At 42.2% G+C, this 24,074-nt stretch overlaps 3 protein-coding genes across 5 annotated transcripts; 2 read left to right on the top strand and 1 right to left on the bottom strand.

Moving 5' to 3' along the window:
- Positions 1-443: 443 nt before the first annotated feature.
- Positions 444-4,307, bottom strand: sinhcafl (SIN3-HDAC complex associated factor, like). Of its 2 annotated transcripts, none has more exons than XM_062548258.1 (6): positions 4,214-4,307; positions 3,166-3,330; positions 2,977-3,076; positions 2,754-2,868; positions 2,472-2,619; positions 444-2,188 (listed from the first exon to the last, which is right to left on the bottom strand). In XM_062548258.1, exons 2-6 carry the CDS (start codon positions 3,291-3,293, stop codon positions 1,978-1,980), a joined length of 702 nt encoding a protein of 233 aa, XP_062404242.1. In that variant the 5' UTR covers positions 3,294-3,330; positions 4,214-4,307; the 3' UTR covers positions 444-1,977. The 2 variants fall into 2 exon arrangements, with proteins under 2 accessions (XP_062404242.1, XP_062404241.1); XM_062548257.1 differs by lacking the exon at positions 4,214-4,307 and adding an exon at positions 3,995-4,169.
- Positions 4,308-5,332: 1,025 nt separating this feature from the next.
- znf143b (zinc finger protein 143b) lies at positions 5,333-16,641 on the top strand. Of its 2 annotated transcripts, none has more exons than XM_062547800.1 (16): positions 5,333-5,788; positions 7,642-7,757; positions 8,098-8,190; positions 8,653-8,745; positions 8,916-8,996; positions 9,201-9,394; positions 9,590-9,655; positions 10,190-10,309; positions 10,464-10,539; positions 10,656-10,781; positions 11,136-11,315; positions 11,506-11,733; positions 13,426-13,565; positions 14,146-14,307; positions 14,562-14,699; positions 15,968-16,640. In XM_062547800.1, the coding sequence occupies exons 2-16, from the start codon at positions 7,646-7,648 to the stop codon at positions 16,049-16,051; spliced, it is 1,893 nt and encodes a 630-aa protein (XP_062403784.1). In that variant the 5' UTR covers positions 5,333-5,788; positions 7,642-7,645; the 3' UTR covers positions 16,052-16,640. The 2 variants fall into 2 exon arrangements, with proteins under 2 accessions (XP_062403784.1, XP_062403785.1); XM_062547801.1 differs by lacking the exon at positions 5,333-5,788 and adding an exon at positions 5,867-6,304 and having other exon boundaries at positions 15,968-16,641.
- Positions 16,642-16,983: 342 nt separating this feature from the next.
- Positions 16,984-23,467, top strand: wee1 (WEE1 G2 checkpoint kinase). The gene is made up of 10 exons (XM_062547579.1): positions 16,984-18,148; positions 18,870-19,075; positions 19,380-19,446; positions 19,788-19,960; positions 20,151-20,419; positions 20,590-20,676; positions 21,050-21,135; positions 21,259-21,429; positions 21,768-21,913; positions 22,143-23,467. Exons 1-10 carry the CDS (start codon positions 17,642-17,644, stop codon positions 22,297-22,299), a joined length of 1,869 nt encoding a protein of 622 aa, XP_062403563.1. The 5' UTR covers positions 16,984-17,641; the 3' UTR covers positions 22,300-23,467.
- The last annotated feature ends 607 nt before the right edge of the window (positions 23,468-24,074 follow it).

The following is a 24,074-nucleotide window of genomic DNA, read 5'->3' as shown; positions in this document are numbered from 1 at the left end:
AAACTCATGGCAGTTCTTGTTTGATTTGGTCACAATTCAGTACCATGGTCAAGGCCAGGCCACCCATGTCGTAGGCTACCGTTTCATCTACCCTGGGGAATGGGCGGTAGGCCTACACAGTAGTAAAATAAGCCTTTAATATAGGCTAATCTATTTTTTCTTTCAATTTCCACTGACTAAAGAACAAAATGTCTGTAGGCCTTAGCCTGTAAGGTTGGTATAGACCTTTGGCCATTTGATATAGGACTTAATATTGGCTTTTCAGACAAATCCAACAATGTGCACAGTGGGTGGTTTGAAACAGATGACAGACTGGATGTATTCTATTATTTTGCATTATAAATTGACCATTTGAAACTATGCTACCGTCATAGACTTTATAAATTATGCTACTGTTCACCCCTTAAAGATGGATAATCACACAATAAAAAAGACACTTAAGGTAAGATGCAAATAGTTCCGTTTATTACAATACAAAGGTATAGTTAAGGTATAAAAAATAGTATCTGCCTGAACATTGGTCATTCAAAGATTCACAAAAGTGCACTATAGGGAGAGGTAATGGACAGCATCAGGCATGTACAAAATATTTTGAAAAATAAATAATAAATTACATGTGGAGACTCCACACCAGAGCACAAATATGGAGCAGTGAGCTTCTAAACTACAAGTTTCTCTAAATGTGAAACTGGCAAATGCTTGAATTTGAATTTCTCAACTACGGGTGGGATGAGTGTTAACACAGGCCATCATTTCAGCATCCTGTTTCGTTCTCATTTAATAAACCATCTTACAAACACCTACCAAAGGACTTAGTGTTATGGTGAGTACATCTTTATTCTGGGGGAGCAGTATACCGCTCCATTGGTCTCAAAAGGACCACAACTACACCTGCATTTGCAGTAACTGTGACAGGACAAAGGATCATTCACACATTCAACAGGTCTGCATAAATAACAAAGTCCTGAGGAACAAGCATAGTCTAACTGTGGGACCGAGTTGAAGGCAGTGTCATGAAGTCTTTGTTAAGCTTTACATTTATGTTTTCAAATCCTTTATACGTTGAGTTCACAATATGAACCCCCTGAGCTTCTACACATGAACGATAAATTAATGTCAGCAAATCATTATTCATATTTTAAAAAAATATTTTAAGAGTTTGTGATGCCATTTGGTCAGTGATATACACCATTTAAAAACATGATAAATAATAACAGAAGAGAAAAAAAACAATTCTGACAGAAACTCCAGAAACGGAACATAAAAATATACTCATTAGAGTCAAAATGCTGATTTAAAAATAGCCTCTCATTACACACTCCTGCAATACCACATACATCACTTTACAACATGCCCTCCAACACATGGACGACGCATGATTGTACTTTATTTCTACATGCTGCATATGCTTGGGAGATCATGTGCTGATACAACCACTCTTTTCTGTTAAGTTAACCAAACTAAAGCCACCGTTTTTCAAAACCACCCTGAGACCTGGCAATTTTACAATGTACACAAATGAAATAAGAAACAATCCCTTGAGAGTATAGGCCCTATAGCTGCACAGGAAAATCAGGCTTACAGTCTATAAATTCAATAGAAAAAATGTGCTTTGTTCTGTGCTTTAGCACACACAAAGACAAAAACTACAGAAGATAACCAATTATCTGGCTTACGTTTTAAGTACAGTATAAAGACTCTTTACAGTCCAAATGAAATAGATAATTCCCTTTTGTGGGTAGATCAGGAAAACTATTCCTATAAATAGTTGCTAATGCCCAACTTTTTTTTTTTTTTAGTTTTTGTTTTCTTAAGAAAAATTCATAAATGAAAAAATATGGCATTTATTACAAAAACAATTCCACTGTAGGAAACTAAAGGCTTTGAAGTCCACAAAATAAAGTGTGCCTCACAGAAGGTGAAGTCTTCCACTGGAGACAAAACTAGAGGCACCACAGGGGACAATCGCAAGGTGGATCACCGGGTCTCCTTCTGGTCCTCTCCAAGTGTAGAGGACGGAACATCTGTGATGTCCCCGCCTGGTGAGTATGCCTCCGTTACGCCGTCCTCGAGCTCTGGTGCGAACGTCTTCTGCTGTCTGGAGCGGCAGCAGGGCTTGAAGAGGCGGGGGTCGATCATGACCTCACCAAAACGGCCCTTGTATACAATACCACAGCACACCTTCTGCCTGCAAGAGAGGAAGGAAAACCAAAACTAAAACCTCTGTCTAGTCTCATAATGATCAAAAAGTAAGGCTACGGTCCCCAAAGATTTTTCAATGCACTATAAAACACTTTGCCTGGCAGCAATGATTGTGCATGTCCTTCATTTATTTATGAATTGCTGTGTGTAACTGGTCGTGCTACTCCACGTGCCTTTCTAATTGCCCTTAGGGAATGAGATAAATGGATTTGAGTTGAAGCCAGACACTATATCCTCAGGCTAGAATGAGGTGGAGACTCTTCCGTTACCTTTTCCAATATGAGAGGTCCAAGAAGGAGAAGACGGACGGAGCGGCGCGTCTGTGTTTGGACTCCACGTCTGAGCCGTCGTCTGAATGGTTACTGTAACTCGGTGACTGAGACGGCGACGTGCTGCACGTGCTGTGAGCATCAGAGTCTATGAAGGACAAACCAAAAAACTAACTTCATGAGGAACACTTCATTTGAGCTGTACATAAAGCACCGACAGCTACACTTCACAGCCAGATCTGCTCATTATCACAGTTTGATAATTGCAGGCCAGTTACTCACTCTGTCTGCCAAGCTGGTGAAGCCTCTTCAGTCTGGCTTTAGACTTTCCCTCAGAACTCTTGATCTTCTTAGGCTTGGGTGGCTTGTACCCAGGGCCTGCTCTTGCATCCACAACCTGTACATGAAATACATACAAGTTAGCACAGAGTTTGTATTTGAAATGCATGAAAACTATACAAATGGCTGAATATGATTGTATAGTATGAAAATGTATCAAGCTTACATGCTTCCAATTCTTCTTTGATCCATGAGGCAGCTTTTTCCATCTTTTTACCAACAGGACACAAGCATTGCAGATATCTCCCACACGTTCTTCTGATAATCTACAAAAATAATAACCTTTTTACAACCCTGCAACAGGCTTTTGCAAAATATGTTTTGCAGTCATTAAAGCTTTTATGATTATTCTTACCCAAAGCAGAGTCGAAATGTCTCCTCATATCTGCTACTGTCTGTGAATCTTGAGCTGGATGACTTTGTTTTGCATATGCAACAGCCCTCATTGCTCCGATATATCTTGGTCTTGTAAAACCCAAACATCTTAAAGCAGTCTTGCAATTATGACGATGAAATAGCCCTGCAAGGAGATGACACTTTTAACATCAGCCACACAGTAAAATGAGTAAGGACTACTTAACAAAACTGTTTGACCGCTAAGCAATTTGCCTGTTCAGATCAGTGAAACCACTAGGAAAATGTTGCTTTCTGGACTTATATGTACCTACCTGACATTACATTTATAAATACATCAACACGACAGCAAGGCCCGGTGGACAATCAAATTATTGAGAATTGTAGAATAACCTGGGAGTCATTCCAAATCTCAAAACAATCACTGGACACTTCCACATCCACCCAGCTAACCGCCATCCAATACAGGATTAGCAAAGGCAGCTAGCGCCAAAAGTTGACGTTTTCGTCAAACGACATGCAACAAACATCGAAACAACTAGTACGTCATTAAACAATTAAATGCAAAGCACATTTAGTCGCCAGAAAGAGCGTCAAAATGATACTTGGCACATTGCTAACTCCGGAATTCTGTATAGACTCCATTCATGATGTGAGTCAAAGCAACGGGGGCTGCCTTAAGATTGTCTGCTAACAAAAAAAGCGGGGAGATGCATTCCCATTACATTACAAGCCGTCGCAACTTCTCAAAAGAAGACTTAAACATGACAATTGCAAGCGGTTATCAACGACTGACAAACACTGTATTAAAATTCGTCAAAATGTCCTACCAAATGACACTTAAAAGTAGCTTCTGCAATTGTGCCACGATCTCCACGTTCTTCCATTGTTGTGCACATTTGCCACCTTGCCGACATGCTTCCAGTTTTCTAACTGGCATAACATTATACAACGACATACCACCCCTTCTCGCCACTACATTGTACGTTCTCTGACAACTTCTACAGACTTAGGATGCAACAAAAAAAGATAACAACATGTTTACTTACCAAATAAAGAACTTTTAATCTTTCCTATTTTCTGGTCGAGACACCGCGCATGCCTTACAACTACTACTGAATACAGCTGGACATTATAATATCATTAACATAATAGTAGCGCTCACGTAGGTCCCAAATACCATATATGGTATTCAAACGTTCATTCAGATATTCAAGTAACCAATGAGAACCTTCGATGGGAGCGTTTTAAAAATGGTGCATTTCGGGAAATGTAGTGAGAACACTATACTTTCGTTCTAATTTGTGAGTTTTGTAACTACATTTCCCATAGATCATTGCAAACAAACTGTTTCAAAACAGGCGTCCATTGTTCTTCAGTGTGCTCTGTGAAATGGCGCGAATAGTAGAAATGAATGTAAACATTGTCAAAATCCGAGGTTTTTCGTCGCTGCTGGTTTGTAATGAACACTTGAAGTTCCCAGATGAATTATAAAGTAAGAAGTCCAACAAATATTTTTCAGTTCGGAATACACACTATGTTTGTACCTTGGTGAACATCGTGTGCGGTCTAACTCCTCCCCAAATGGTCCCCATTTCACATCTGTAGATGAACCACAACAAATATGCCAGCAGACTCAAAACTGAAGATCCGTCTGGCTCGTTAAACGAATAATTATTTCATTTCATTTTATTTTATTTTTCACCATAAAGGACACACGTCCCAACCAAAGATTACTGCGAGTGAGTTTAATTATTTTTCATTGTCAATATGTCATGTAATTTATGGCTCACATAAATATTTTGCATGACACATCAACCCTAAGCAAAAATCTGAAACCGACATGAATAATTTCACTCTCATTTTCCTAGTATGCCCAAATTAACTGAATATAGGCCCATTTAACTATGCGTGTGCAACATTACAACAACATTTCATCTCGAGAAAGGTCCTTGAAAGCAGCCCTATAAACAATGGACAGAAGGCAATACAATTCACCTGAATAATATGGACAGTGTACACGTTTTAAAATACTGATAAGTAGTTAATGAGGTTCTGAACCCAGTTGAAAGAAGTTTGTGCTCCCTCAGGAAATGGTTCTCTGAATACTGCATTGCCCATACAACCTAGCTCCTCGTTTCTTGAACTGCCTCACAAAATGGCTGACGAGCACTTCCCAGAAGCATGGGCAACTTTTGTTGTTTGTCTTGTCAACTAAACATTACACTGTTGTTATACGACAACGATTTAATATCTGGCGTACGTGTGCACGCCAGATGGACATTCGGAGCCACGAAAAACAACAAATTGGATATCTATAAAGTTTAAGTACAGTTTTAATCGTCAGACAAAACCCCTCGCAGACCAGAATGGCGCCTAAGCGGTGCCCCTGAACCGGGATGACAGAGTCTGTCTTTGCATTGACATACCATTGGCCAAATCACAATACACCACAGAGGTGCCTGGGACTTGCAAAGCCAATGAAAGTTCGACTTTGAAGGACTAGCACTTATGTTGTGAGGGGAGGACGTTTCCATACATGTTCCAGGGCACAATTCAACAGCTAACGTTTCCTGCCCTGATGCATGGTGGTCGAACGAAGGGATTGTTGGAAAATTTCGGAGGTTAGTATCATGGAGGTATTATATATAACTGGAGAGCGTGACTAAGTCCCGCCCTCCATACAAATGAATGGCCGATGCTAGGCTAGTAAATCCGGCCAATTTTCGTCAACGCCATATTGAACACTGGAGCTCCGATCCAGCGCCAGTCGGCTCTGACCATGCGCAAAGATCCAAAGCTGGAAATGACGCATGGACCTACATTGATCTTTATTGGACATTCTGTAAAAAGAGAGTCATCCTCCAATTCAGAGGGTGGCGATAATGCACATACCTTGCTTGCAGCGTAACAACAAGCAGAAAAAGTTGCTCGGGAACGCACACCTGAGTCCAGTGGAGTGTCGCACGGAGTAATGATTGGCTGTAGGTACCCGTTCACCAACATGTACGCGCATGAGAGCTCGTGCCCAACACGGATTTTCGTGCACGGAGCTGGTTCTAAATGCTCCATGAGGCGCCATAATTGAAAATGGCGCTTGCTAACTTGCCGAAGCTAATCAACACAGCCTTGACCCCCTGGTTAGTATATAAATGTGTTTTTACCCAGTGTGCCTTATTTCCTCAGCCATCTCCTAGCAAGAAATCCAACTATGGGGAATGGCATGGGAGACTTAATGTGACTGCTAACAAATAAAACGAAGCTTAAATGATGCAAAAGTTAAATGTTTTATTTATTATTGGCTATTGGACAGCAGCGTTCATGTTGCTTGCAACTTAAAACAACGTTGCGTTCTGATGCGTTGTTTCTCTTCTATATCGTTGGATTCATGTTAGCACACGATAGCCTTGTAATGTCACATTTTAACTTAGGCGGACTCTAGAGTATTTAGTTGGCGCGAGATGATCTAAGACAGTGGTAATGTTGGTAGCAATTTCAGATTTGAAGCCGAAAAACCAGTAGCCAATTTCCGCGTAAAAGCCATGCTCAAGGATTGTGTATGAGGCTAACGAGTTAGCTAGTGCTAGCTTTACGTCAATTAGGGTAACGGTAGCAGATACTGCATTAGGCAATTAGCATGTCAAGCTAAGTATTTCACTGGTAAAATATTACATAAGTAAATGCTAACGTTAGATATGGCCACTATAAAAGATCTTCATTAGGCCCGTATCCCACTGAAGTTTTGAGTTGTGTGATGCACATTTTGCCATGACATTGTTTTCATGCTCAGTAGCGACATATTTGGGTTGGCTAGCATCAGGCTTAGTATTACATAGCTGGGAACTATCTTTCAGCATAAAATGGACACTATCAGCAAGCTGCATTGAAACAACACCATATCTTAATCGTATCGATAATTCCAACTTTGCAGTCAACTGCAAATGTATGTGATGTTATTTCTATGACTGCAGATATACAGCCTGCACAGTGCACACATTAGTCATCATTTTCCGAATGACGTTTGATTTTGTCTTTAACTTTGAGGGTGAAACGTGCGGTGAAACGTTATGAGTATCGCTGTCAACCTGCAAAGTGACATTGGTGTAAAAGAGATTCACTCAAAACATGTTTGGATTCCTGTCACAGACATGACAGTTTTGTCTCTAGCCACATTGATATTCATCTAAATATAACCCCTTATTAAACGTCCTCAAGACAATCGCCATACAGTATTCTCTACTAAATATTATGCGTTTGTGAAAAACTATATCTAAAAATGATCATAAACATCTAGAAACTGCATGACTTTTTCTTTCAAACGAAAGTGATGTCTGTGTCCCCTAAAAGAACTCCGCTCACTCTGAGGTTTTAAGTGCCCCATGATGAATAAGAAAAATCTCTCAATGTAGTCATTTCTTTGAGTCTGGATGGTGTTTTTAGACTGTGACTGTATCTCTCGTATGTTTGTTTGTGACAGATAGATGATGCTCTTGGCCCAGGTGAACAGGGATTCTCAGGCCATGGAGTTCCAAAGCGTAGACGGGGATTCCCAGCAGGTGACCCTCTGTCTGACAGAGGCTGTGACAGTGGCAGGTAAGGGCTCAAAGGCCTGAAGCCTATGACAACCTCTATGCTACTAACAAAACAAAACCGTTCACAGCACTTGTTTTTCATCATGTGATCAGACATAGACCGGTTACTATGTATAACTTTGTATAGTTAATGTACAACTCTTTCCAAAAGAGACAAGTTGAGGGTTCCAACTTAGATTTTGAGAATTCAACTTGACTGTTTGCTTATATCAATCTTATTTTGCAAGCTTAACATCAAGTATCCGCAGAAGCAGCACTGTTGTGTTTCAGAAGGACTGCAGCTGCAATAGAATGTGTAAAGTAAGCTTAGAGCATGGACACATAAGCGTTCTGTGTTACAGATGGAGATCACATTGAGAACCTGGACACCGTTAGCCTGCAAGCGGTGACACTGGTTGATGGGTCCACAGCGTACATACAACACAACCCGAAAGGTACAGCCATCCCAACACACACGTTATTCACACCGTATGGAGAGGTACGGCCATCTCAACACACACGTTATTCACGCCGTATGGATCTGGTTTGCTTCCATACGTACAGGCTGAGGTACAGCCATCTCAACACACACGTTATTCACACTATGGATCTGGTTTGTTTCCATACGTACAGGCTGAGTAACATTATGGTTATGGTTATGGTATTTAGCAGATGCCTCTGTCCAAAGTGACATACAAACAAAAACAATACAATAAGTTAATTCAATTTAACTGTGAACAATTTCAAAAAGATGGTCAGACTACAGTTGGGAGAAAAGCAATATAAACAATAAACAATATCAATTCAAGCAATAACCTAATGAAAATAAACAATGAAAATACAGGAGAATAGCAAATAAACAATAAAGGCATTCAATCAATCATATAATAACATTACCAACTCTTTTGCTCTCACAGTTCTCTCAGACGGCAAGCTGATGGAAGGGCAAGTGATCCAGCTTGAGGATGGCTCGGCTGCTTATGTTCAACACTTATCCATGCCTAAGTCAGGTACTTGTGCCCAGTATTTTGGTTCTGCCAATTCAATCTTTGTGCTCTCTGATGGTGAGATAGACAAGTCAAATCCTAATGAACAGGATACCAGCAGACCTGTAGGTATTTAGTCTATATGTTTCTTACATGTGACTTGAATTAGCTTAATAATATGCTGTGAATTGCAGGTGGTGAGGGCTTGCGACTAGAGGATGGTCAGGCAGTACAGCTGGAGGATGGCACAACAGCCTACATCCACGCCCCCAAAGGTAAGCATGTCTCATGTACACTCAGACTACTCTCATTGCGCTTTCCTCAACTCTGATCTCTTCTGTCTCGTGATATATTTATCAAGTGCTTCTCACTCACAGCTTACAGTAAGTTGTGTGTAGGTAGGATGATAAAATAAGATTGGTCAAAATTGTTCGGCTACAAAGAATGATTGGACCTGTGTTGTTTGTGTGTGTATTCAGAGACGTACGAGCAGAGCGGGTTGCAGGCAGTTCAGCTGGAGGATGGCACCACAGCCTATATTCAGCACACTGTCCACATGCCCCAGTCCAACACCATCCTGGCCATCCAGGCCGACGGCACTGTGTCAGACCTGCAGGCAGAGGGCGCCATAGACGCTGAGACCATCAGTGTGCTGGAGCAGTATTCTGCCAAGGTGCATTACCCACATCCTTCATATATGGTGAATCACATGTATTTAAATGTTGTCATTGTTCCCGTCAACATGGTGGTAACATGGCTATACAGATGACACCAACCCATTCCCTTTTCACATGTAATTTGTGGAGGTTGACACTTGTAGGTTGACACTTCTGTAGTTCACTGTGTGTTTTGTTTCTCCATATTAAAGGTAGAGAGCTCTGACTGTGGCACAGGACTGCTGGGTAGAGACGTTGATAATGGTGTCCACATGCAGGTAAGGTCCTCTCACCCGCCGCCTCTCACTCCACACCTAGCCTCCCAAGCCCCTCCCCTACTCAGTTTTGGGGTTACCACTACATTTCCCCACATCAACATGTGGCAATACCCATACCGTAGCATGGAAAACTCCTTTCTAATGGGAAGAAACCAAGCTCAATGGGGCACCCATTAAGAACGAGTATGATTGGATAAAATATAATATGATAGATAGATAGATAGATAGATAGATAGATAGATACTTTGTTGATCCCCAAGGGGAAATTCAAGTATTATGGAAATGATGCTCATAGTAATGCATACACCAAAGGTCAAAACCCTCACAATATTTTTTTCCTAAACTATATATATATATATATATATATATATATTAAAAAAACAGCATTCTTGAGAAGTTAGTTTGGAAAGAGTTTGGATTTATTTGTGGTGAGTAAAGGCAAGCGCCTGTATTGTATTCCGGTATGAGCAGCAGTCGCTAACGGTCCCCTCCTGTATGAGCAGCAGTTGCTAACGGTCCCCTCCTGTCTCTTAGATTGTGCTGCAGGGCCAGGACACCCGGGCGTCCACCAGGGTGCAGCATGTGGGCGAGAAGACATTCCGCTGTGAGCACGAGGGCTGTGGCAAGCTCTACACCACAGCACACCACCTCAAGGTGAGAGGCCCCTCAACGTCCATGGGAATGGACACTCTGGACACAGGCCCATGGGAATGGACACTCTGGACACAAGAATTCATGTGTGTCAGACTACTTTATTTAATATTGAAGTGTGTGTGTGTGTGTGTGTGTGTGTGTGTGTGTGTCACAGGTACACGAGCGATCACACACAGGGGATAAGCCGTATTTGTGTGAACATCTAGGATGTGGAAAGAAATTTGCAACAGGTAAAGGGGATTTCTCATCGTTGTTGTTGTTTGTCGTTTTTAATAGCAGTTGTGTCCAGTGTCGTGTCATTGTAAGTTTGTCACTCATACCTGCTTACGTCTATGATATTCTCCAGGGTATGGGCTGAAGAGTCACATCAGAACACACACAGGTGAAAAGCCGTACCGCTGCCTGGAGAACAACTGTCACAAGTCCTTCAAAACATCAGGGGATCTTCAGAAGCACACGCGGACACACACTGGTACGCCGTCCTGCCATGTATTCCACACACAGTAGCTTTTTAGACTTAAGTGTTGACTACTCTGATAAATCCCAGAACATGTTTTTGTATTATTTCTATTCAAGATCGTGTAGTCTTTATACGTCTTTTCGTTTAAAAATAGCTCTGCGGGATTAGTCTGTGTTTGACTAAAATGTCTGATGAAATCATAAATGTAAAAATCAGGTGCAGAATCTGAGAACTTCCTAAAAAATGGTCCAACTGTCTTACCAGTGTATAGTGTCTGTCTTCAGTATGTATGGAGTGACCCTGCAGATCTTGCGTTTAGGGAGCGGGCAGATTCATTAATGACAAGTTTCCTCCTTCTGTTCACAGGTGAGAAGCCGTTCAAGTGCCCGTTTGAGGGCTGCGGCCGCTCGTTCACCACCTCCAACATCCGTAAGGTGCACATCCGCACACACACGGGGGAGAGACCCTACTACTGCTCCGAGCCCAGCTGTGGGAGAGCCTTCGCCAGCGCCACCAACTACAAAAATCACATGCGCATACACACGGGTACACACACGGGTTTTGATGCCCCTGTTTTTTATTAAGTTATTTTTTTAAGTAATGAATGCAGAACAGAAAGCTGTGACGTCTATGAAAAGTAGTAGTACATTGTAATTATTTGTAATGAATGAATGAATGAAACTCATTTTCTTCCCCTAAAACACTAAGCTAAGCGTGTTCTGAACTATTTCTACAGGGGAGAAGCCATACGTATGCACGGTGCCTGGCTGTGACAAGCGCTTCACCGAGTACTCCAGCCTGTACAAGCACCACGTGGTCCACACTCCGTGCAAACCGTACAACTGCAACCACTGTGGCAAGACGTACAAGCAGATCTCCACACTGGCCATGCACAAACGAACGGCCCACAACGACACCGAGCCCATCGAGGAGGAGCAGGAGGCCTACTTCGAGCAGCCCACAGGTTTGACGCGCACACACACACATCTGAATCTCTTTAGTTGTAATGCTGATGTAATGTCGCCAGTGAAGTCACCTCAGTGGCATATGGATGCATATTGGAGACACGCAGGATAACTTTGCAATGCTACAGGCCAGCCACATTACCGGTTCCATGTGGTCTAATTCTCCTCCTAAAACACTCCACGGGAAAAAAAGGAGGCTATATGCCAGCAATTTTGAATAATTAATTGTCATTAGGCAAATAATCATGATCATAGTCAGAACACAAGGAACCGGTCATGTTGTGGCTCAGCAATATTGCTCAAGAAGTTGCCGGAAGAACCATTTACACCATAACCATGTAGCAATTCAGACCAGTAGCACCTGTTCTGTCCATGTTTACGTTTCGCTTCTATTTTTAGATTATTTGTTCTCTGCCCACATTAAACTCTTTATTAAACGCGTTGTTGCGTCACATCAGAGTTAAAGGTCATGTTAACTGATTAATTTCCATCTTGCTTGAGGTATCATCAGTGCCTTGATGTAATACATACACTATATTGCCAAAAGTATTGGGTCACTTGCCTTGACCCCCATATGAACATCCGTCGCATCCTATTCTTAATCCACAGGATTTAATATGACGTTGGTCCACCTTTTGCAGCTATAACAGCTTCAACTCTTCTGGGAAGGCTTTCCACAAGGTTTAGGAGTGTGTTTAAGGGAATTTTTGAGCATTCTTCCAGTAGCGCAATTGTGAAGGCACACACTGATGTTGGGCGAGGAGACTGGCTCTCAGTCTGCGCTCTAATCCATCTCAAAGGTGTTCTGTTGGGTTGAGGTTAGGACTCTGCAGGCCAGTCCAGTTCATCCACACCAAACTCTGTCATCCATGTTTTTATGGACCTTGCTTTGTGCACTGGTGCACAGTCATGTTGGAACAGGAAGGGCCCATCCCCGAACTGGGCTTGAAAAGAACGCTACAGTAATTTCCCGCATATAACCCGCATTGCGTATAAGCCGCAGTGTTTTATGCCAGTTAAAAGAAATAAAACCATATTAACACCATATTAACTGCCCCCCTGTATTAACCTGATAACGGAAGAAATTTTGCAAAATCAATGTATAAGCTGCGGCTAATAGTCGGGATATTACGGTAAATGTTTCAGCATTAACCAAGAGATTTTGGACAATTCCATGCTCCCAACTTTGTAGAACAGTTTGGGTATGGCCACTTCCTGTTCTAACATGACTGTGTACCAGTGCACCAAGCAAGGTGCCGCAAAAGGTGGACCAACGTCATAATACACCCTATGGATTAAGCATACGATGTGACTGGAGGTCATATGGGGGTCAATTCAGTTCTCTGCATTTAACCCAATTTAACCGAATTAGTGAACACACAGCACACAGTGAACACACAGTGAGGTGAATCACACAACCCAGAGCAGTGAGCTACCTGCCCAACCAGCGGCGCTCGGGGAGCAGTGAGGGGTTAGGTGCCTTGCTCAAGGGCACTTCAGCCGTGGACTGGTCGGGGATCGAACCGGCAACCCTCAGGTTACAAGCCCGAAGCCCTAACCAGTAGGCCACGGCTGCCTCACGGCTGTGCCAAGGGGCACGTTTCGGAAAAGGCCTATATCCTAGGACTTTGGTTGAATTCCATTTAGCGGGCAACAAGTCAGCTGACTTCATTTTGTCTCGTCATCCTTAGAGGCCATGGATGATCCCAGCATCACCTTCACGCCCACAGTGGTGGAGGATGACTCAGGGTCTGAGCAGGTGATCACGGGAACGGCTGAGCTCATAGACCAGCAACATGTGGCCCTTATTACGCAAGACGGGACGCACCAGGTGAGCAATGCTGGACTCCTCCCTGTGACTCATTGTTATCAAAATCAGCTGTTTGGGCCGAGTGTGCTGATGACGCACGACTCATTTTGCTATGATCATTTGTGGCTCACAAGCAACGATCGTTCATAGATTATACAGACAATAGAATAGGCAATATAGAGACAATAGAAAATACACATAAAATGTTTTATTTTTTCATGTTAACTGTACTACTCAAACACTTGGTTTGCAAGGCTTACATTATGACCACCATTAACTATTCAAGGAGAGTCTTACTTACAATATAAGTGGCATTGCTGCAAACGGTCTCTTAGCAAAACACTTCTTATAGTATTCTTATACCACTTTCTGTTGACTTCATGAACTGTCGGATAGTAATTAACAGTTTTGTGTTTACTTCATGAACTGTCGGATAGTAATCAACAGTTTTGTGTTGACTTCATGAACTGTTGGATAGTAATTAACAGTTTTGTGTTGACTTCATGAACTGTCGGATAGTAATTAACAGTTTTGTGTTTACTTCATGAACTGTCGGATAGTAATCAACAGTTTTGTGTTTACTTCATGAACGGTCGGATAGACTGTCAGTCTCTCTCAGGCTGACATGCAAGCCATGGGTGGCACGATAACCATGGTAACACAAGAGGGCACAACTATAACCATCCCAGCCCACGAAGCAATGTTGGCCTCTGGAGGGACGCATTCTGTTACCATGGTGACCGCGGATGGCACTGAAGGACAGGTATGGGATGCTGCAGCTCATGAGTTAATAACAAACATGACGATGTGCTATGTGCTAGAGCAGTGGAATTGTTATCAGACGTCAATCAGTCGGCCCAAGGTCCAATCCCGAATCCACCATTGCAGTTCTTTGTGACTTTGGATAAAGCGTCTGCTTTTAACTTTTCTTAAAGTTTGATCATTAATGTGCTGTCACTGTTCATCACAGTCCTACTCTCTCCGTGTGTGTGTGTGTGTGTTTGCGTGTGTGTATAGGTGGCCATCGTCACTCCGGACCTATCTGCGTTCCAGACGGAGGATGGGGAGTTGCTGCAAGACCAGGACCAGCAGGTGGTCACCCCCCACCCCGTCACCCTGCTGGCCACCGCCAATGGCACGCACATCGCTGTGCAGGTACATGCCATGTAGTGTACTGGAAAGTAATGTAACGTAAAGAATAGCCGAGTTCTTTATTGCCTGAGGAGAGTGGACACGCAGGATGTGTGTGGTAATGTGAAACTCGAGCGATGTGCCCTGAAGGAACATGCATCAAAGATACCCCCCCCCAACACACACACACACACTCTTACCCAATCTGATTTTTCTGGCTTTACATTAGTGCTGTAAACCTGTTTGTAGTCCATCCCCCTTCTTGTCATTTGCCTTGTCAAAAGGCAGATCTTTATCATCACACACACACACACACACACACACACACACACACACACACACACACACAGACACACTCACTTTTACGCAATCAGATTTGTCCTGCTCTACATTAGTGCTCTAAACCTGTTTAGAGTATATCCCCCTTCTTCTTGTCATTTGTCTTGTTAAAGGCAGATCTTTATTATCTTTTTGGCTGCTTGTAACACACACACACACACACACACACACACACGCACACACAGAGGGAGCCCTGTATACAATACATGTGTTTGTTTACATAAGGGCGAGGGTTTTACTGATTATCTCACTCATTCTAGAGTTTGTGGTCATATTTAAGTTAGTATAACAATGCCTTAATGATGTAGGTGTTAACAGATCTGGATTTAGTTTTTGATAGCCATAATGAAGAACAAAAGTTGTAGAAAGAAATAGTCTCTTGGACTTCGCTGGGATTTGAAATGAGCAGTAATTGTAACACAGTCCCAAAGTCCAGAGCTCTTGTTATTCACACATGATTTTACTTTTGTATATTTCCCTTGGTAATTTGCTGTAAGTGTAAGTTAAAACACTGTTTGGTTTGCTTAACATTGCATTTGATGCCTTGAGAGGAAAGTGATCCCCTCATTGCTCAGTGTTATGCTAAACATAAACCAGCCCCAGACTGTGTTCATCCTGTGATTGACGACAATAAATCCACTCAGGCACTCGCAAGCTGATAAGGTCGTTTCAATGACCTCGTCAGCAACACAAAGGAGCACCACGGGGGTCTCGCCACAAAGGGGCTGGCACATATTAGCTTTTAGAGGGGCCATTAAATCAAGGCAGATGTGACGCAGTACTTTCCGTAACAGTTTAACTTTCCCCCCTTGCTTTTCATAATGACTAGTTTTTAGTGAAATTCACTGTAGGCCATAGGTTATCTAGGAAGGAAATGAAGATAATTTTGAAAATGTGTTTGTTTTTTGTGTCTGATCTGGTTTCCTTGCTCCACCTTTTTTTGTAATTAACAGCTTAGCGATCAGCCTTCGCTGGAAGAAGCCATACGAATTGCATCAAGGATACAGCAAGGGGAGACGCCTGGACTTGATGATTAACATACATCCGGACATATGAACCTTTAGAGACTTTGACCTGGAGTCTGGGATGACCTAATCAAAAATCATTAGCCCCTGAACCATGATTATGATAATGATCATATTTGAAAATTAAGATATTTTTGTGTGAGCAGTGTACATATGTTTTAAAACTGGAGTTTTCTGCTGTACAGATTTATTCAATACTGCGGTTGAATGTATGGATTATGATCAACAAATTAAAAACAAATCTACTGTCTTGTAAATGAAGTCCTTAGTGGGAACATAGTTTAATATTCAACAGCCTACAACATTAATTAACATAATACTGGCCTGCCTGGATAACAGACTCCACAGAAGAAAAGATCAAAACGCAAATACAAGAAAAGCAGGCCCAGCAGTTTGTCAACTATTTGATAAAGACAGTTTCAAGATGTCATTTTCCTGATCACCCTTTCATCATGATTAGGTTTAGCTTTCGAAAGCAACTACTGACAAGCTTTTATTTCCCCCTGAGTTTAACATATCAAAGGAAATCCAATGTCAAAGTCCCTCCCCTTTCTCTCCATTACCAACATAAACTGAGTCACCAGCTGCGAAACATCACATCTTCTGTATTCACAGGCATATTACAGTAGCAATTTACCATAGCTACTTGTATTTGCATTAAGTTGCATGTGTTTAAATGCAGTATTTTTCTTCATAAAATATATATTTAAACACCATAAACTTTAAGCCTTGAATTTTTAACATGAAAGAAGTAAGAACTGGTAAGAGCATAGGCTGTAAAGTCTATGGGTAAGAGCTTTGGTAAGAGCCTCTGAACTAGTTCGCGCCAAATTGACGTAGGTTTCTGAAAGCGGAAGTATGACGTTTGCAATTTAACACCGCCCTTCTTTCAAACTCCCAAGCCGTCTTTTCATTGGTCGATTGGTTGATCATTTGACCAACGGTCGCGGGAAGGTTCAGGACCATGCTTGGAAGAGAAGGAGGAGTGGTTTTTCATTCAAAGTAATTTCGTAAACATTACAACGTCTTCGTTCAGATATTTTGACGTTTTATCAACGTTTTAGACGTGTTTTGATTGTTTTTATGTAGTTTACTATGTTTTTTGGATCGCAGCTGACTTTTTACATTTCGCAGTCTTTGAGGTGAACTACACCGCAGCCATTTGCTGGAGTTGTCGTTGACCAACAGTGGTTAGCTTACTAGCTAACAATTCGCTTCGTATCGTGAAGTCAACTTTACTCAAGCAGGAGCTTGTCTGTGGATTTAAACAACTTTCGGATATTTACATGGACTCGTATCTGTTTCAAGGATATCTCATTTGATGTAACTTTCAAAGACGTTGGACTACTTCATCCAGAAGAGTTTTGTGATTGTGACTTTGAGATATCGTTAGGTTTATGTTATGATTCAGCCAGACAAATTATTTGCTAACGTGGATTGCTCGGTATGTTTTGCTCCCTCGTCGGTAGCTAGCTAGATGGACGGCTAGCCAACGTTTCTGATCAGCATCAGTTTTTCTTTTGACTTCAACTTATTTATTTAACCTCTGCTTTAGGACAACCGTTTATTTCTAAAGACTATACGCTCTTGTTTGAGCGAGACATGGAGGGGAAAATCAGTTTCAGCTGTAGGAGACTTGAGAAGGGTGTTCATGGCAACGTTGTTACGTCGCCCAGCCTGCGGCCTAACGTTATTCGGCAAAAACTGAACTTTTCTCCGAGCGACGGAGAGGAAGATTGCATAGAAGATGCCAACAACAGCACGGGAGCCGAATCAGGCTTTACGGAATTGGATTCCCCACTGCCACTTCGACGGAATGGAGCCGACCAGAGACATGATTCAAACAGCAGCCCTCGGACAGCGGACGACGACGACATCGAGTCGTGGGATGAAGAGGGCTTCGGGTCCCCCTCTCACTTGAAAAGTATTTTCATGAACAATTCGCCTTCTCCACGGAAAGGGTCACGGAATTACGATAGTTCACCAGATAGGACATTTGTTCACGACGACGGAGAGGGTTCCAGCTCACCTATTCCAGACTGTCCCGATACACCTCCACATAAAACATTTCGGAAACTTCGGCTTTTCGATACGCCTCATACGCCTAAGGTTTGTTACCAACTAGCTTGCATTGCTAACCCAGCGTTAGTTCAGGGACGTTAATCTGAAGTTTTTACTGTGTTGAACGCCACGTTGACCTTTAATAACTCTTTAACAGGCAGGCCAACGTTGATCCATTTAAATTTACCAGATGTTATGCAATAGTTAGATGTTTTTAAGTTTGAAGGGGTATTTAAGTCAACACCAGGTAATATTAAGAAAAAGTTGTAACGTAAGTTACTTACCTCTTTGACATGAATGTTGGCCTGCCTTTATTTGCTCTTAGAACACTATTTATCATCATTGATGTACTTTTGTTTAAAATCATGAAATGTGCTGGACAAAGTTTTCAGTATTTTGTATTTTTATTGTATCACCATCATCAAAACACTCCTTTTGATTTTGATTTTGGTCCGTTGGTCGGAATGATTACTTAATCACAGGTGACCCAGTTTCAGTGAGCAGTTCCCAATTACATAAGACTGAGACGTTGCCAGGCCAATATTTTGAAAGATTAAAGGGGTCAGTTTACTGGTTTCTGTTGAGCCCAACCCACTGAACCAGTAATGGCTTTTGCCATTGTTTGCTGTTCATGCTTACATCAAAGGCATTTTGATGGACCCCAGGCACAACATTTACGATTATTTGTTAAGTTTATACCCCTACTACTGAGGGAGTTGGACAACTTGGACATTTTAAACTAACATTTTTTTCTGTTATGTATCTGTAGAGCTTGCTGTGCAAAGCCAGGACAAGTGCATCAAGTAGCAGGCGAGTAGCTCTCTTCAGGGATGTGGATTCAGCCAGTAAATCGAGTTTGGATGGCCGGAAAAACCAGACGCCCCTGGTCAACATCAATCCCTTCACACCTGATTCCATCCTGGGCCAGTCATCAACCTTTCAGAGGAACACTAGAAAACGCTCACATTGGAATGAGTATGTATATTAGATTAATCAAACCTTTCTTTCTTGTTTGGATATTGCTCAATTGTTACATTGTCGTAGTTGTATTAGCACTTGAATGCAAATGACAGAAGTGGAATCGGACTGTACATTGTCCAGTGTTGTGGGTCATAAAGGGTTCGTTAAGTTCGTTTTTTAAAGTATGACTAATGCCGCCTGTTGGCAAGTTGCCAAAACCTCGTGCTCTAGTTTCACTTACCCATGTGCTCAGACAACGGCTTAATTCTGCCCCCTATCGCTCAGTGTGTGTTATAACGTAATGTCTTCTCACCTCTAGCTCCTGTGGAGAGGACATGGATGCAAGTGATGCGGAACTTGAGGATGAAATTGTTCCCCCATCAAAGGTAAATTGTAACAGATTATTAATTTGTATTATTATATACACGTATGTATTAATTAGCCTGTTGTTTAGCATTACTAAATGTTTTTAAAATAGAACTAGATTGAAGTCCCCTGTGGGGGGATAACTTGAGAAAGCATGCCTTTTTTTCTGTTTACCTGAAGAGTTTGAATTAAGTTTGACATGGATATATGCTAATCTAACAGAAGAGTTTGAATAAAGTTTGACATGGCTATATGCTAATCTAACAGAGAAGAGTTTGAATAAAGTTTGACATGGATATATGCTAATCTAACAGAGAAGAGTTTGAATAAAGTTTGACATGGCTATATTTTAATCTAATAGAGAATCAGCATGATGGAGAGCAACATGATGTCCAGATACATGTCAGAATTCCACGAGCTGGAGAAGATTGGCTGTGGGGAGTTTGGATCTGTGTTCAAATGCGTCAAAAGGCTCGACGGTTGCATCTACGCCATCAAGCGCTCCAAGAAGCCCCTGGCAGGATCTGTGGACGAGTAAGTTGGCCCTTAAGCGTCTAAACGTTTATGTAAAATATGGGTGGATATATCTGCCTGTCTTCTCTGAGAAGTCTCTGCTTTTGGCCTGTGAGGAAGTCAGTTGTTTTCTTGTTATTGGCAGAATATGTTCTATGATTGTATATAGTTGTTAATGTGATGGTTTTGTGTGTTCTTTATCCGTTCTCAGGCAGAATGCGCTGCGAGAGGTGTATGCCCATGCAGTGCTGGGTCAGCACCCGCACGTGGTGCGCTACTACTCCGCCTGGGCCGAGGACGACCACATGCTCATCCAGAACGAGTACTGCAACGGCGGCACGCTCTCCGACGTCATCGCCGAGAACTACCGCAAGCTGAGCTTCCTGTCGGAGATGGGGCTGAAGGAGCTGCTGCTGCAGGTGTCCCGCGGCCTCAAGTACATCCACTCCACCGCGCTCGTGCACATGGACATCAAGCCCAGTAAGTAGCACACGCCTGAGACACGTGTTTAGAACTCTCCAGTTACAATGTATCACATTCAGTGTTCTCCGCATGGTAACTCATTTTGGTGTATGTATTAAGCAATGTAAATATGATGGTTAAAATATGAAGTTTTATTCAATCATTATTCTACTCTCTCTTTCAATCAGGTAACATCTTCATCTCCCGTAAGACTGTTGTGGATGATTGTGAAGACGAGGAAGATGGTCCGACAACAAGCGTGATCTATAAAATAGGTAATTATCAAAAGTGAAAGACTTATTATTACGAACATGTAGAGCTATGATTTGCATGATTTGCACAGAAAAGGAAAACAGGGATTGGGATGTGATGTAGGCAGATTTGTTGTTGATAAAATTCAGATGGACAACAGAAGTTGCAGAGGTTGCAATCAGCCAGAGGTTGCACATCTGTACAATGTGCCATAGATTCATGGGTCATTGCTGTCAGAGTGAAGGGTTGAGTTGTGAGCGTGCAAAATGTAATACAGGTGTAATAAAGTGTGTGTTGTGATCGGTCATGATTCTTCAACATCGATCTCAAATACTTTTTAATATTAACGTTTTTTTGGAAACATTCAAATAATTTGTTTTTGTCTTACTTTTCTAGGTGATCTGGGCCATGTGACTCGAGTGACCAATCCCCAGGTTGAAGAGGGGGACAGTCGGTTCCTAGCCAATGAGGTGCTTCAAGAGGTGTGGTTTTGTTTGCTTGTTTTGTTCGTTTTTTCATGTATCTGAAAGTCCACAGAACCTTGAGTTCTCTTTTGTTGATGCGATTGTAACACTGACGTGTTGTGTTCCTGGCTTGTGCTGCAGGACTACAGTAACTTGACGAAAGCAGACATCTTTGCGCTGGCTCTGACGGTGCTCAGTGCTGCAGGGGCCGACCCGCTGCCCACTAACGGAGAAAAGTGGCACGAGATCCGCCAGGGCAAGCTGCCCCCCATCCCACAAGTGCTCTCACAAGAGTTCTTAAGCCTTCTGAGGGTAGGGTGCTAACCATTTCTGATTTGATCTTTTTGTTTTTTATTATATATCTGTTTTATTACATGTTGCATGCATAACCTTAACAAAGTCTGTGTTGATTATAATAGCCATTTATCAGCTATGCTACAACTTAAGTAATACTGTTTTTTACTGCTTTTTGAATGTCGAATGGCTTATATGAAAGGCCCTCTTCCATGGGATAAAGCTCTCCCTAACTCCCTCCATTTTCAGTATGGATATGCATTCATAGCAACATGGCTTTTTGATCCCTCGATGTGGGCTCTTCCTGTCGTTGTGAAGCAGAATCTCAATATTCTCCCCCCCCCCCTCCCCCTCAGCTGATGATCCACCCGGACCCCACGCGCCGCCCGTCGTCCTCGGCGCTGATCCGGCACCCGGCGCTGCTCACCGCCGCACGCATGAGCGCCGACCAGCTGCGCGTCGAGCTCAACGCCGAGAAGTTCAAGAACGCACTGCTGCAGAAGTAAGCACTAAATCACTACCGTTTCTAAAGCCTTAACAAGACTTCTGCCCTGCTGCAGAAATCGGCACCTACCATTTCTATAGCCTTTAAGCCCGTGTGTTTGTGGCTTGGATGTCAACAACAAGTTAAACTAGACAGTTCACCCATCCTATCAGAGGCTTGTGAGAAGTACTGTATTTGATAATGACTACAATAATGACTAACGTCCTTTTTTGTTGTTGTCTTCTAGGGAGCTGAAGAAGGCCCAGCAGGCCAAAGCGGCTGCTGAGGAGAAGGTTCTGACCACCGACCGGGTTCTGACCCGGTCCACACTGCAGGGTGGGGGGCGAGCCTCGCGCCTCATCGGCAAGAAGATGAACCGCTCGCTAAGCCTGACCATCTACTGAAGCACACTTTCCCTCACAAACACACAACCCTGTAGAAAACCAATGGTGCTAGACAACATACTTCCAGCAGACTCTCTGACTTGAACGTCAGGGCTTTTACACTTTGGACCACACTCACACTCAGTACAAAGACTTTTTGATTTAGGTTTTTTTTTTCCCTTCCAAAAATCTACGTCCGTGCTTTTGAAACTTTTGAAAGGTGGAAATCACACGTGATGCAGGTTCAATGTTACTGAAAGTAGACGCTAGTGCTTTGTAGGCTCGTTGCTGAGAGCTTACACTTGCAAATGTCTCACACTTCCACTAGGTACCGTAGCTCTGCTGTTCTCCTTGTTTTATTTCCCCCTCTGAGTGAAGGCCCGCCCTTCTGAGTTCTGCAGGAAAATTCCATTGCAAAGAAAGGTCTGCACGCTCTCTCCTGCACTTCCTGTCCCAGCCTGCGGTGGCGCTCTTGCGCAGAGACCCAACTCACAATGCTAAGACTGGGTGAATGTACCAGACTAGATGCGTGCACCTTACTGCCTGTGAAAGAATTGCCCGATGTTGGGCAAAAAGAGAAAAAAAAACGTGGTGCCCCGGGCGGTAATTGCCATGGAAATGAGCACTTTTGGGCAATAGTGAGGCAGAGGGCTCGCCACAGAAAAGAAGATGAAAAAGAAAACCTGCTGCTATTCATGTTTGTTATGAATCAGGGTTGGGAGAATTAAAAACAAAATTTTGCCATTTTCTTTAATCATTGGTTTTACAATATGTTTAGGCAAAGCAATTGTTCTTTCAGTAATTAATGTGCCATGATTTACATGCATAGAATGTTCCTTCAATTTGGCTCTCCGTGTACAATTAGAAATACTGGAAGGCTCAGAAAATCATGCATGTGGTTAAATATTAATACATAAATGAATGCCCATTACACTGTTATACTGTTCATGGTTAAAACTGGAACAGTATCCCAAATCCCATATCTCCAGCCCTGAAGGTAGCATTAAAGCAATCATTGTCCTGTTCTTTGGATTCCTTTACCATTGAGTGATAGATGTATGTTGACTGTTATTTGTGTCTGGACATGCTACACCTTTATTAAGGTGTAATATGTATCATCTCTGCTAAAAAAAATAATAACCTTTCACTTGTAAATAAGTTCACATAATAAATTCTCACCATTAATTAAGTTTTGTGTTTGTGTCGTCTTGCTTAAATCTTACTTAATATGTACATATAGGTACAAGTCAAACAGCCATGTATTAGACTAGCATCACCTAGAACCCCATGGGAAATGATAATAGTCTATTGGGAAATACATATGGAGGATAATAAATGAGAACTGAATAGGTATGATCAATATCAATAAAGATCTATTTATATGTCCATAGAAGAAAGGATGGAGCTATATTAGTTTTACTGTCAATGGATGTATTTACTAACACTGTTCTTAATATTATTTTGCTCCCACCGTAATATCATTTTGATATTACTTGAGAATAAACGGGACAGTCAGTGTCCACTGTCCAGGGAGAATCTTTTTTCCCCCTGGACAGACCATTTAAAAGAAGGATAATCAGGTAAAACCTGGACTGGTGGCAACACTACTCTTGACCAATGTTTGTTCAGGCTGAAAATGGCACTGCCAAATGGTTGTAAGAAGCATGGCATCAGAATAAAAGAAACGTTCTTTCACATCTTATGAGAAGTGGTGTGTCCAAAATTATTCATAGTCTTTTTAATCAATGGAAACATCTTTAAATTAGTCTTTATTTGCCATCACAGGTCTCAAAATG

The sequence above is a fragment of the Sardina pilchardus genome, chromosome 10, assembly GCF_963854185.1.
Source record: "Sardina pilchardus chromosome 10, fSarPil1.1, whole genome shotgun sequence".
Lineage (NCBI taxonomy): Eukaryota > Metazoa > Chordata > Actinopteri > Clupeiformes > Clupeidae > Sardina > Sardina pilchardus.
The sequence above is the reverse complement of the archived record's forward strand: the minus strand, read 5'-3'. Positions and strand labels throughout refer to the sequence as shown.

Bases quoted from the DNA above. Each gene is read 5' to 3' on its own strand.
- wee1 (XM_062547579.1), top strand. From the start codon at position 17,642: ATGGAGGGGAAAATCAGTTTCAGCTGTAGGAGACTTGAGAAGGGTGTT. The intron at 19,447-19,787 runs GTAAATTGTAAC...TTAATCTAATAG, and splicing joins AAATTGTTCCCCCATCAAAG to AGAATCAGCATGATGGAGAG. The intron at 21,136-21,258 runs GTGTGGTTTTGT...CTTGTGCTGCAG, and splicing joins CCAATGAGGTGCTTCAAGAG to GACTACAGTAACTTGACGAA.
- znf143b (XM_062547801.1), top strand. From the start codon at position 7,646: ATGATGCTCTTGGCCCAGGTGAACAGGGATTCTCAGGCCATGGAGTTC. The intron at 8,997-9,200 runs GTAAGCATGTCT...GTGTGTATTCAG, and splicing joins CTACATCCACGCCCCCAAAG to AGACGTACGAGCAGAGCGGG. The intron at 9,395-9,589 runs GTGCATTACCCA...TCCATATTAAAG, and splicing joins TGGAGCAGTATTCTGCCAAG to GTAGAGAGCTCTGACTGTGG.
- sinhcafl (XM_062548258.1), bottom strand. From the start codon at position 3,293: ATGTTTGGGTTTTACAAGACCAAGATATATCGGAGCAATGAGGGCTGT. The intron at 3,077-3,165 runs GTAAGAATAATC...TTATTTTTGTAG, and splicing joins ACATTTCGACTCTGCTTTGG to ATTATCAGAAGAACGTGTGG. The intron at 2,620-2,753 runs GTGAGTAACTGG...TGTCCTTCATAG, and splicing joins TCACCAGCTTGGCAGACAGA to ACTCTGATGCTCACAGCACG.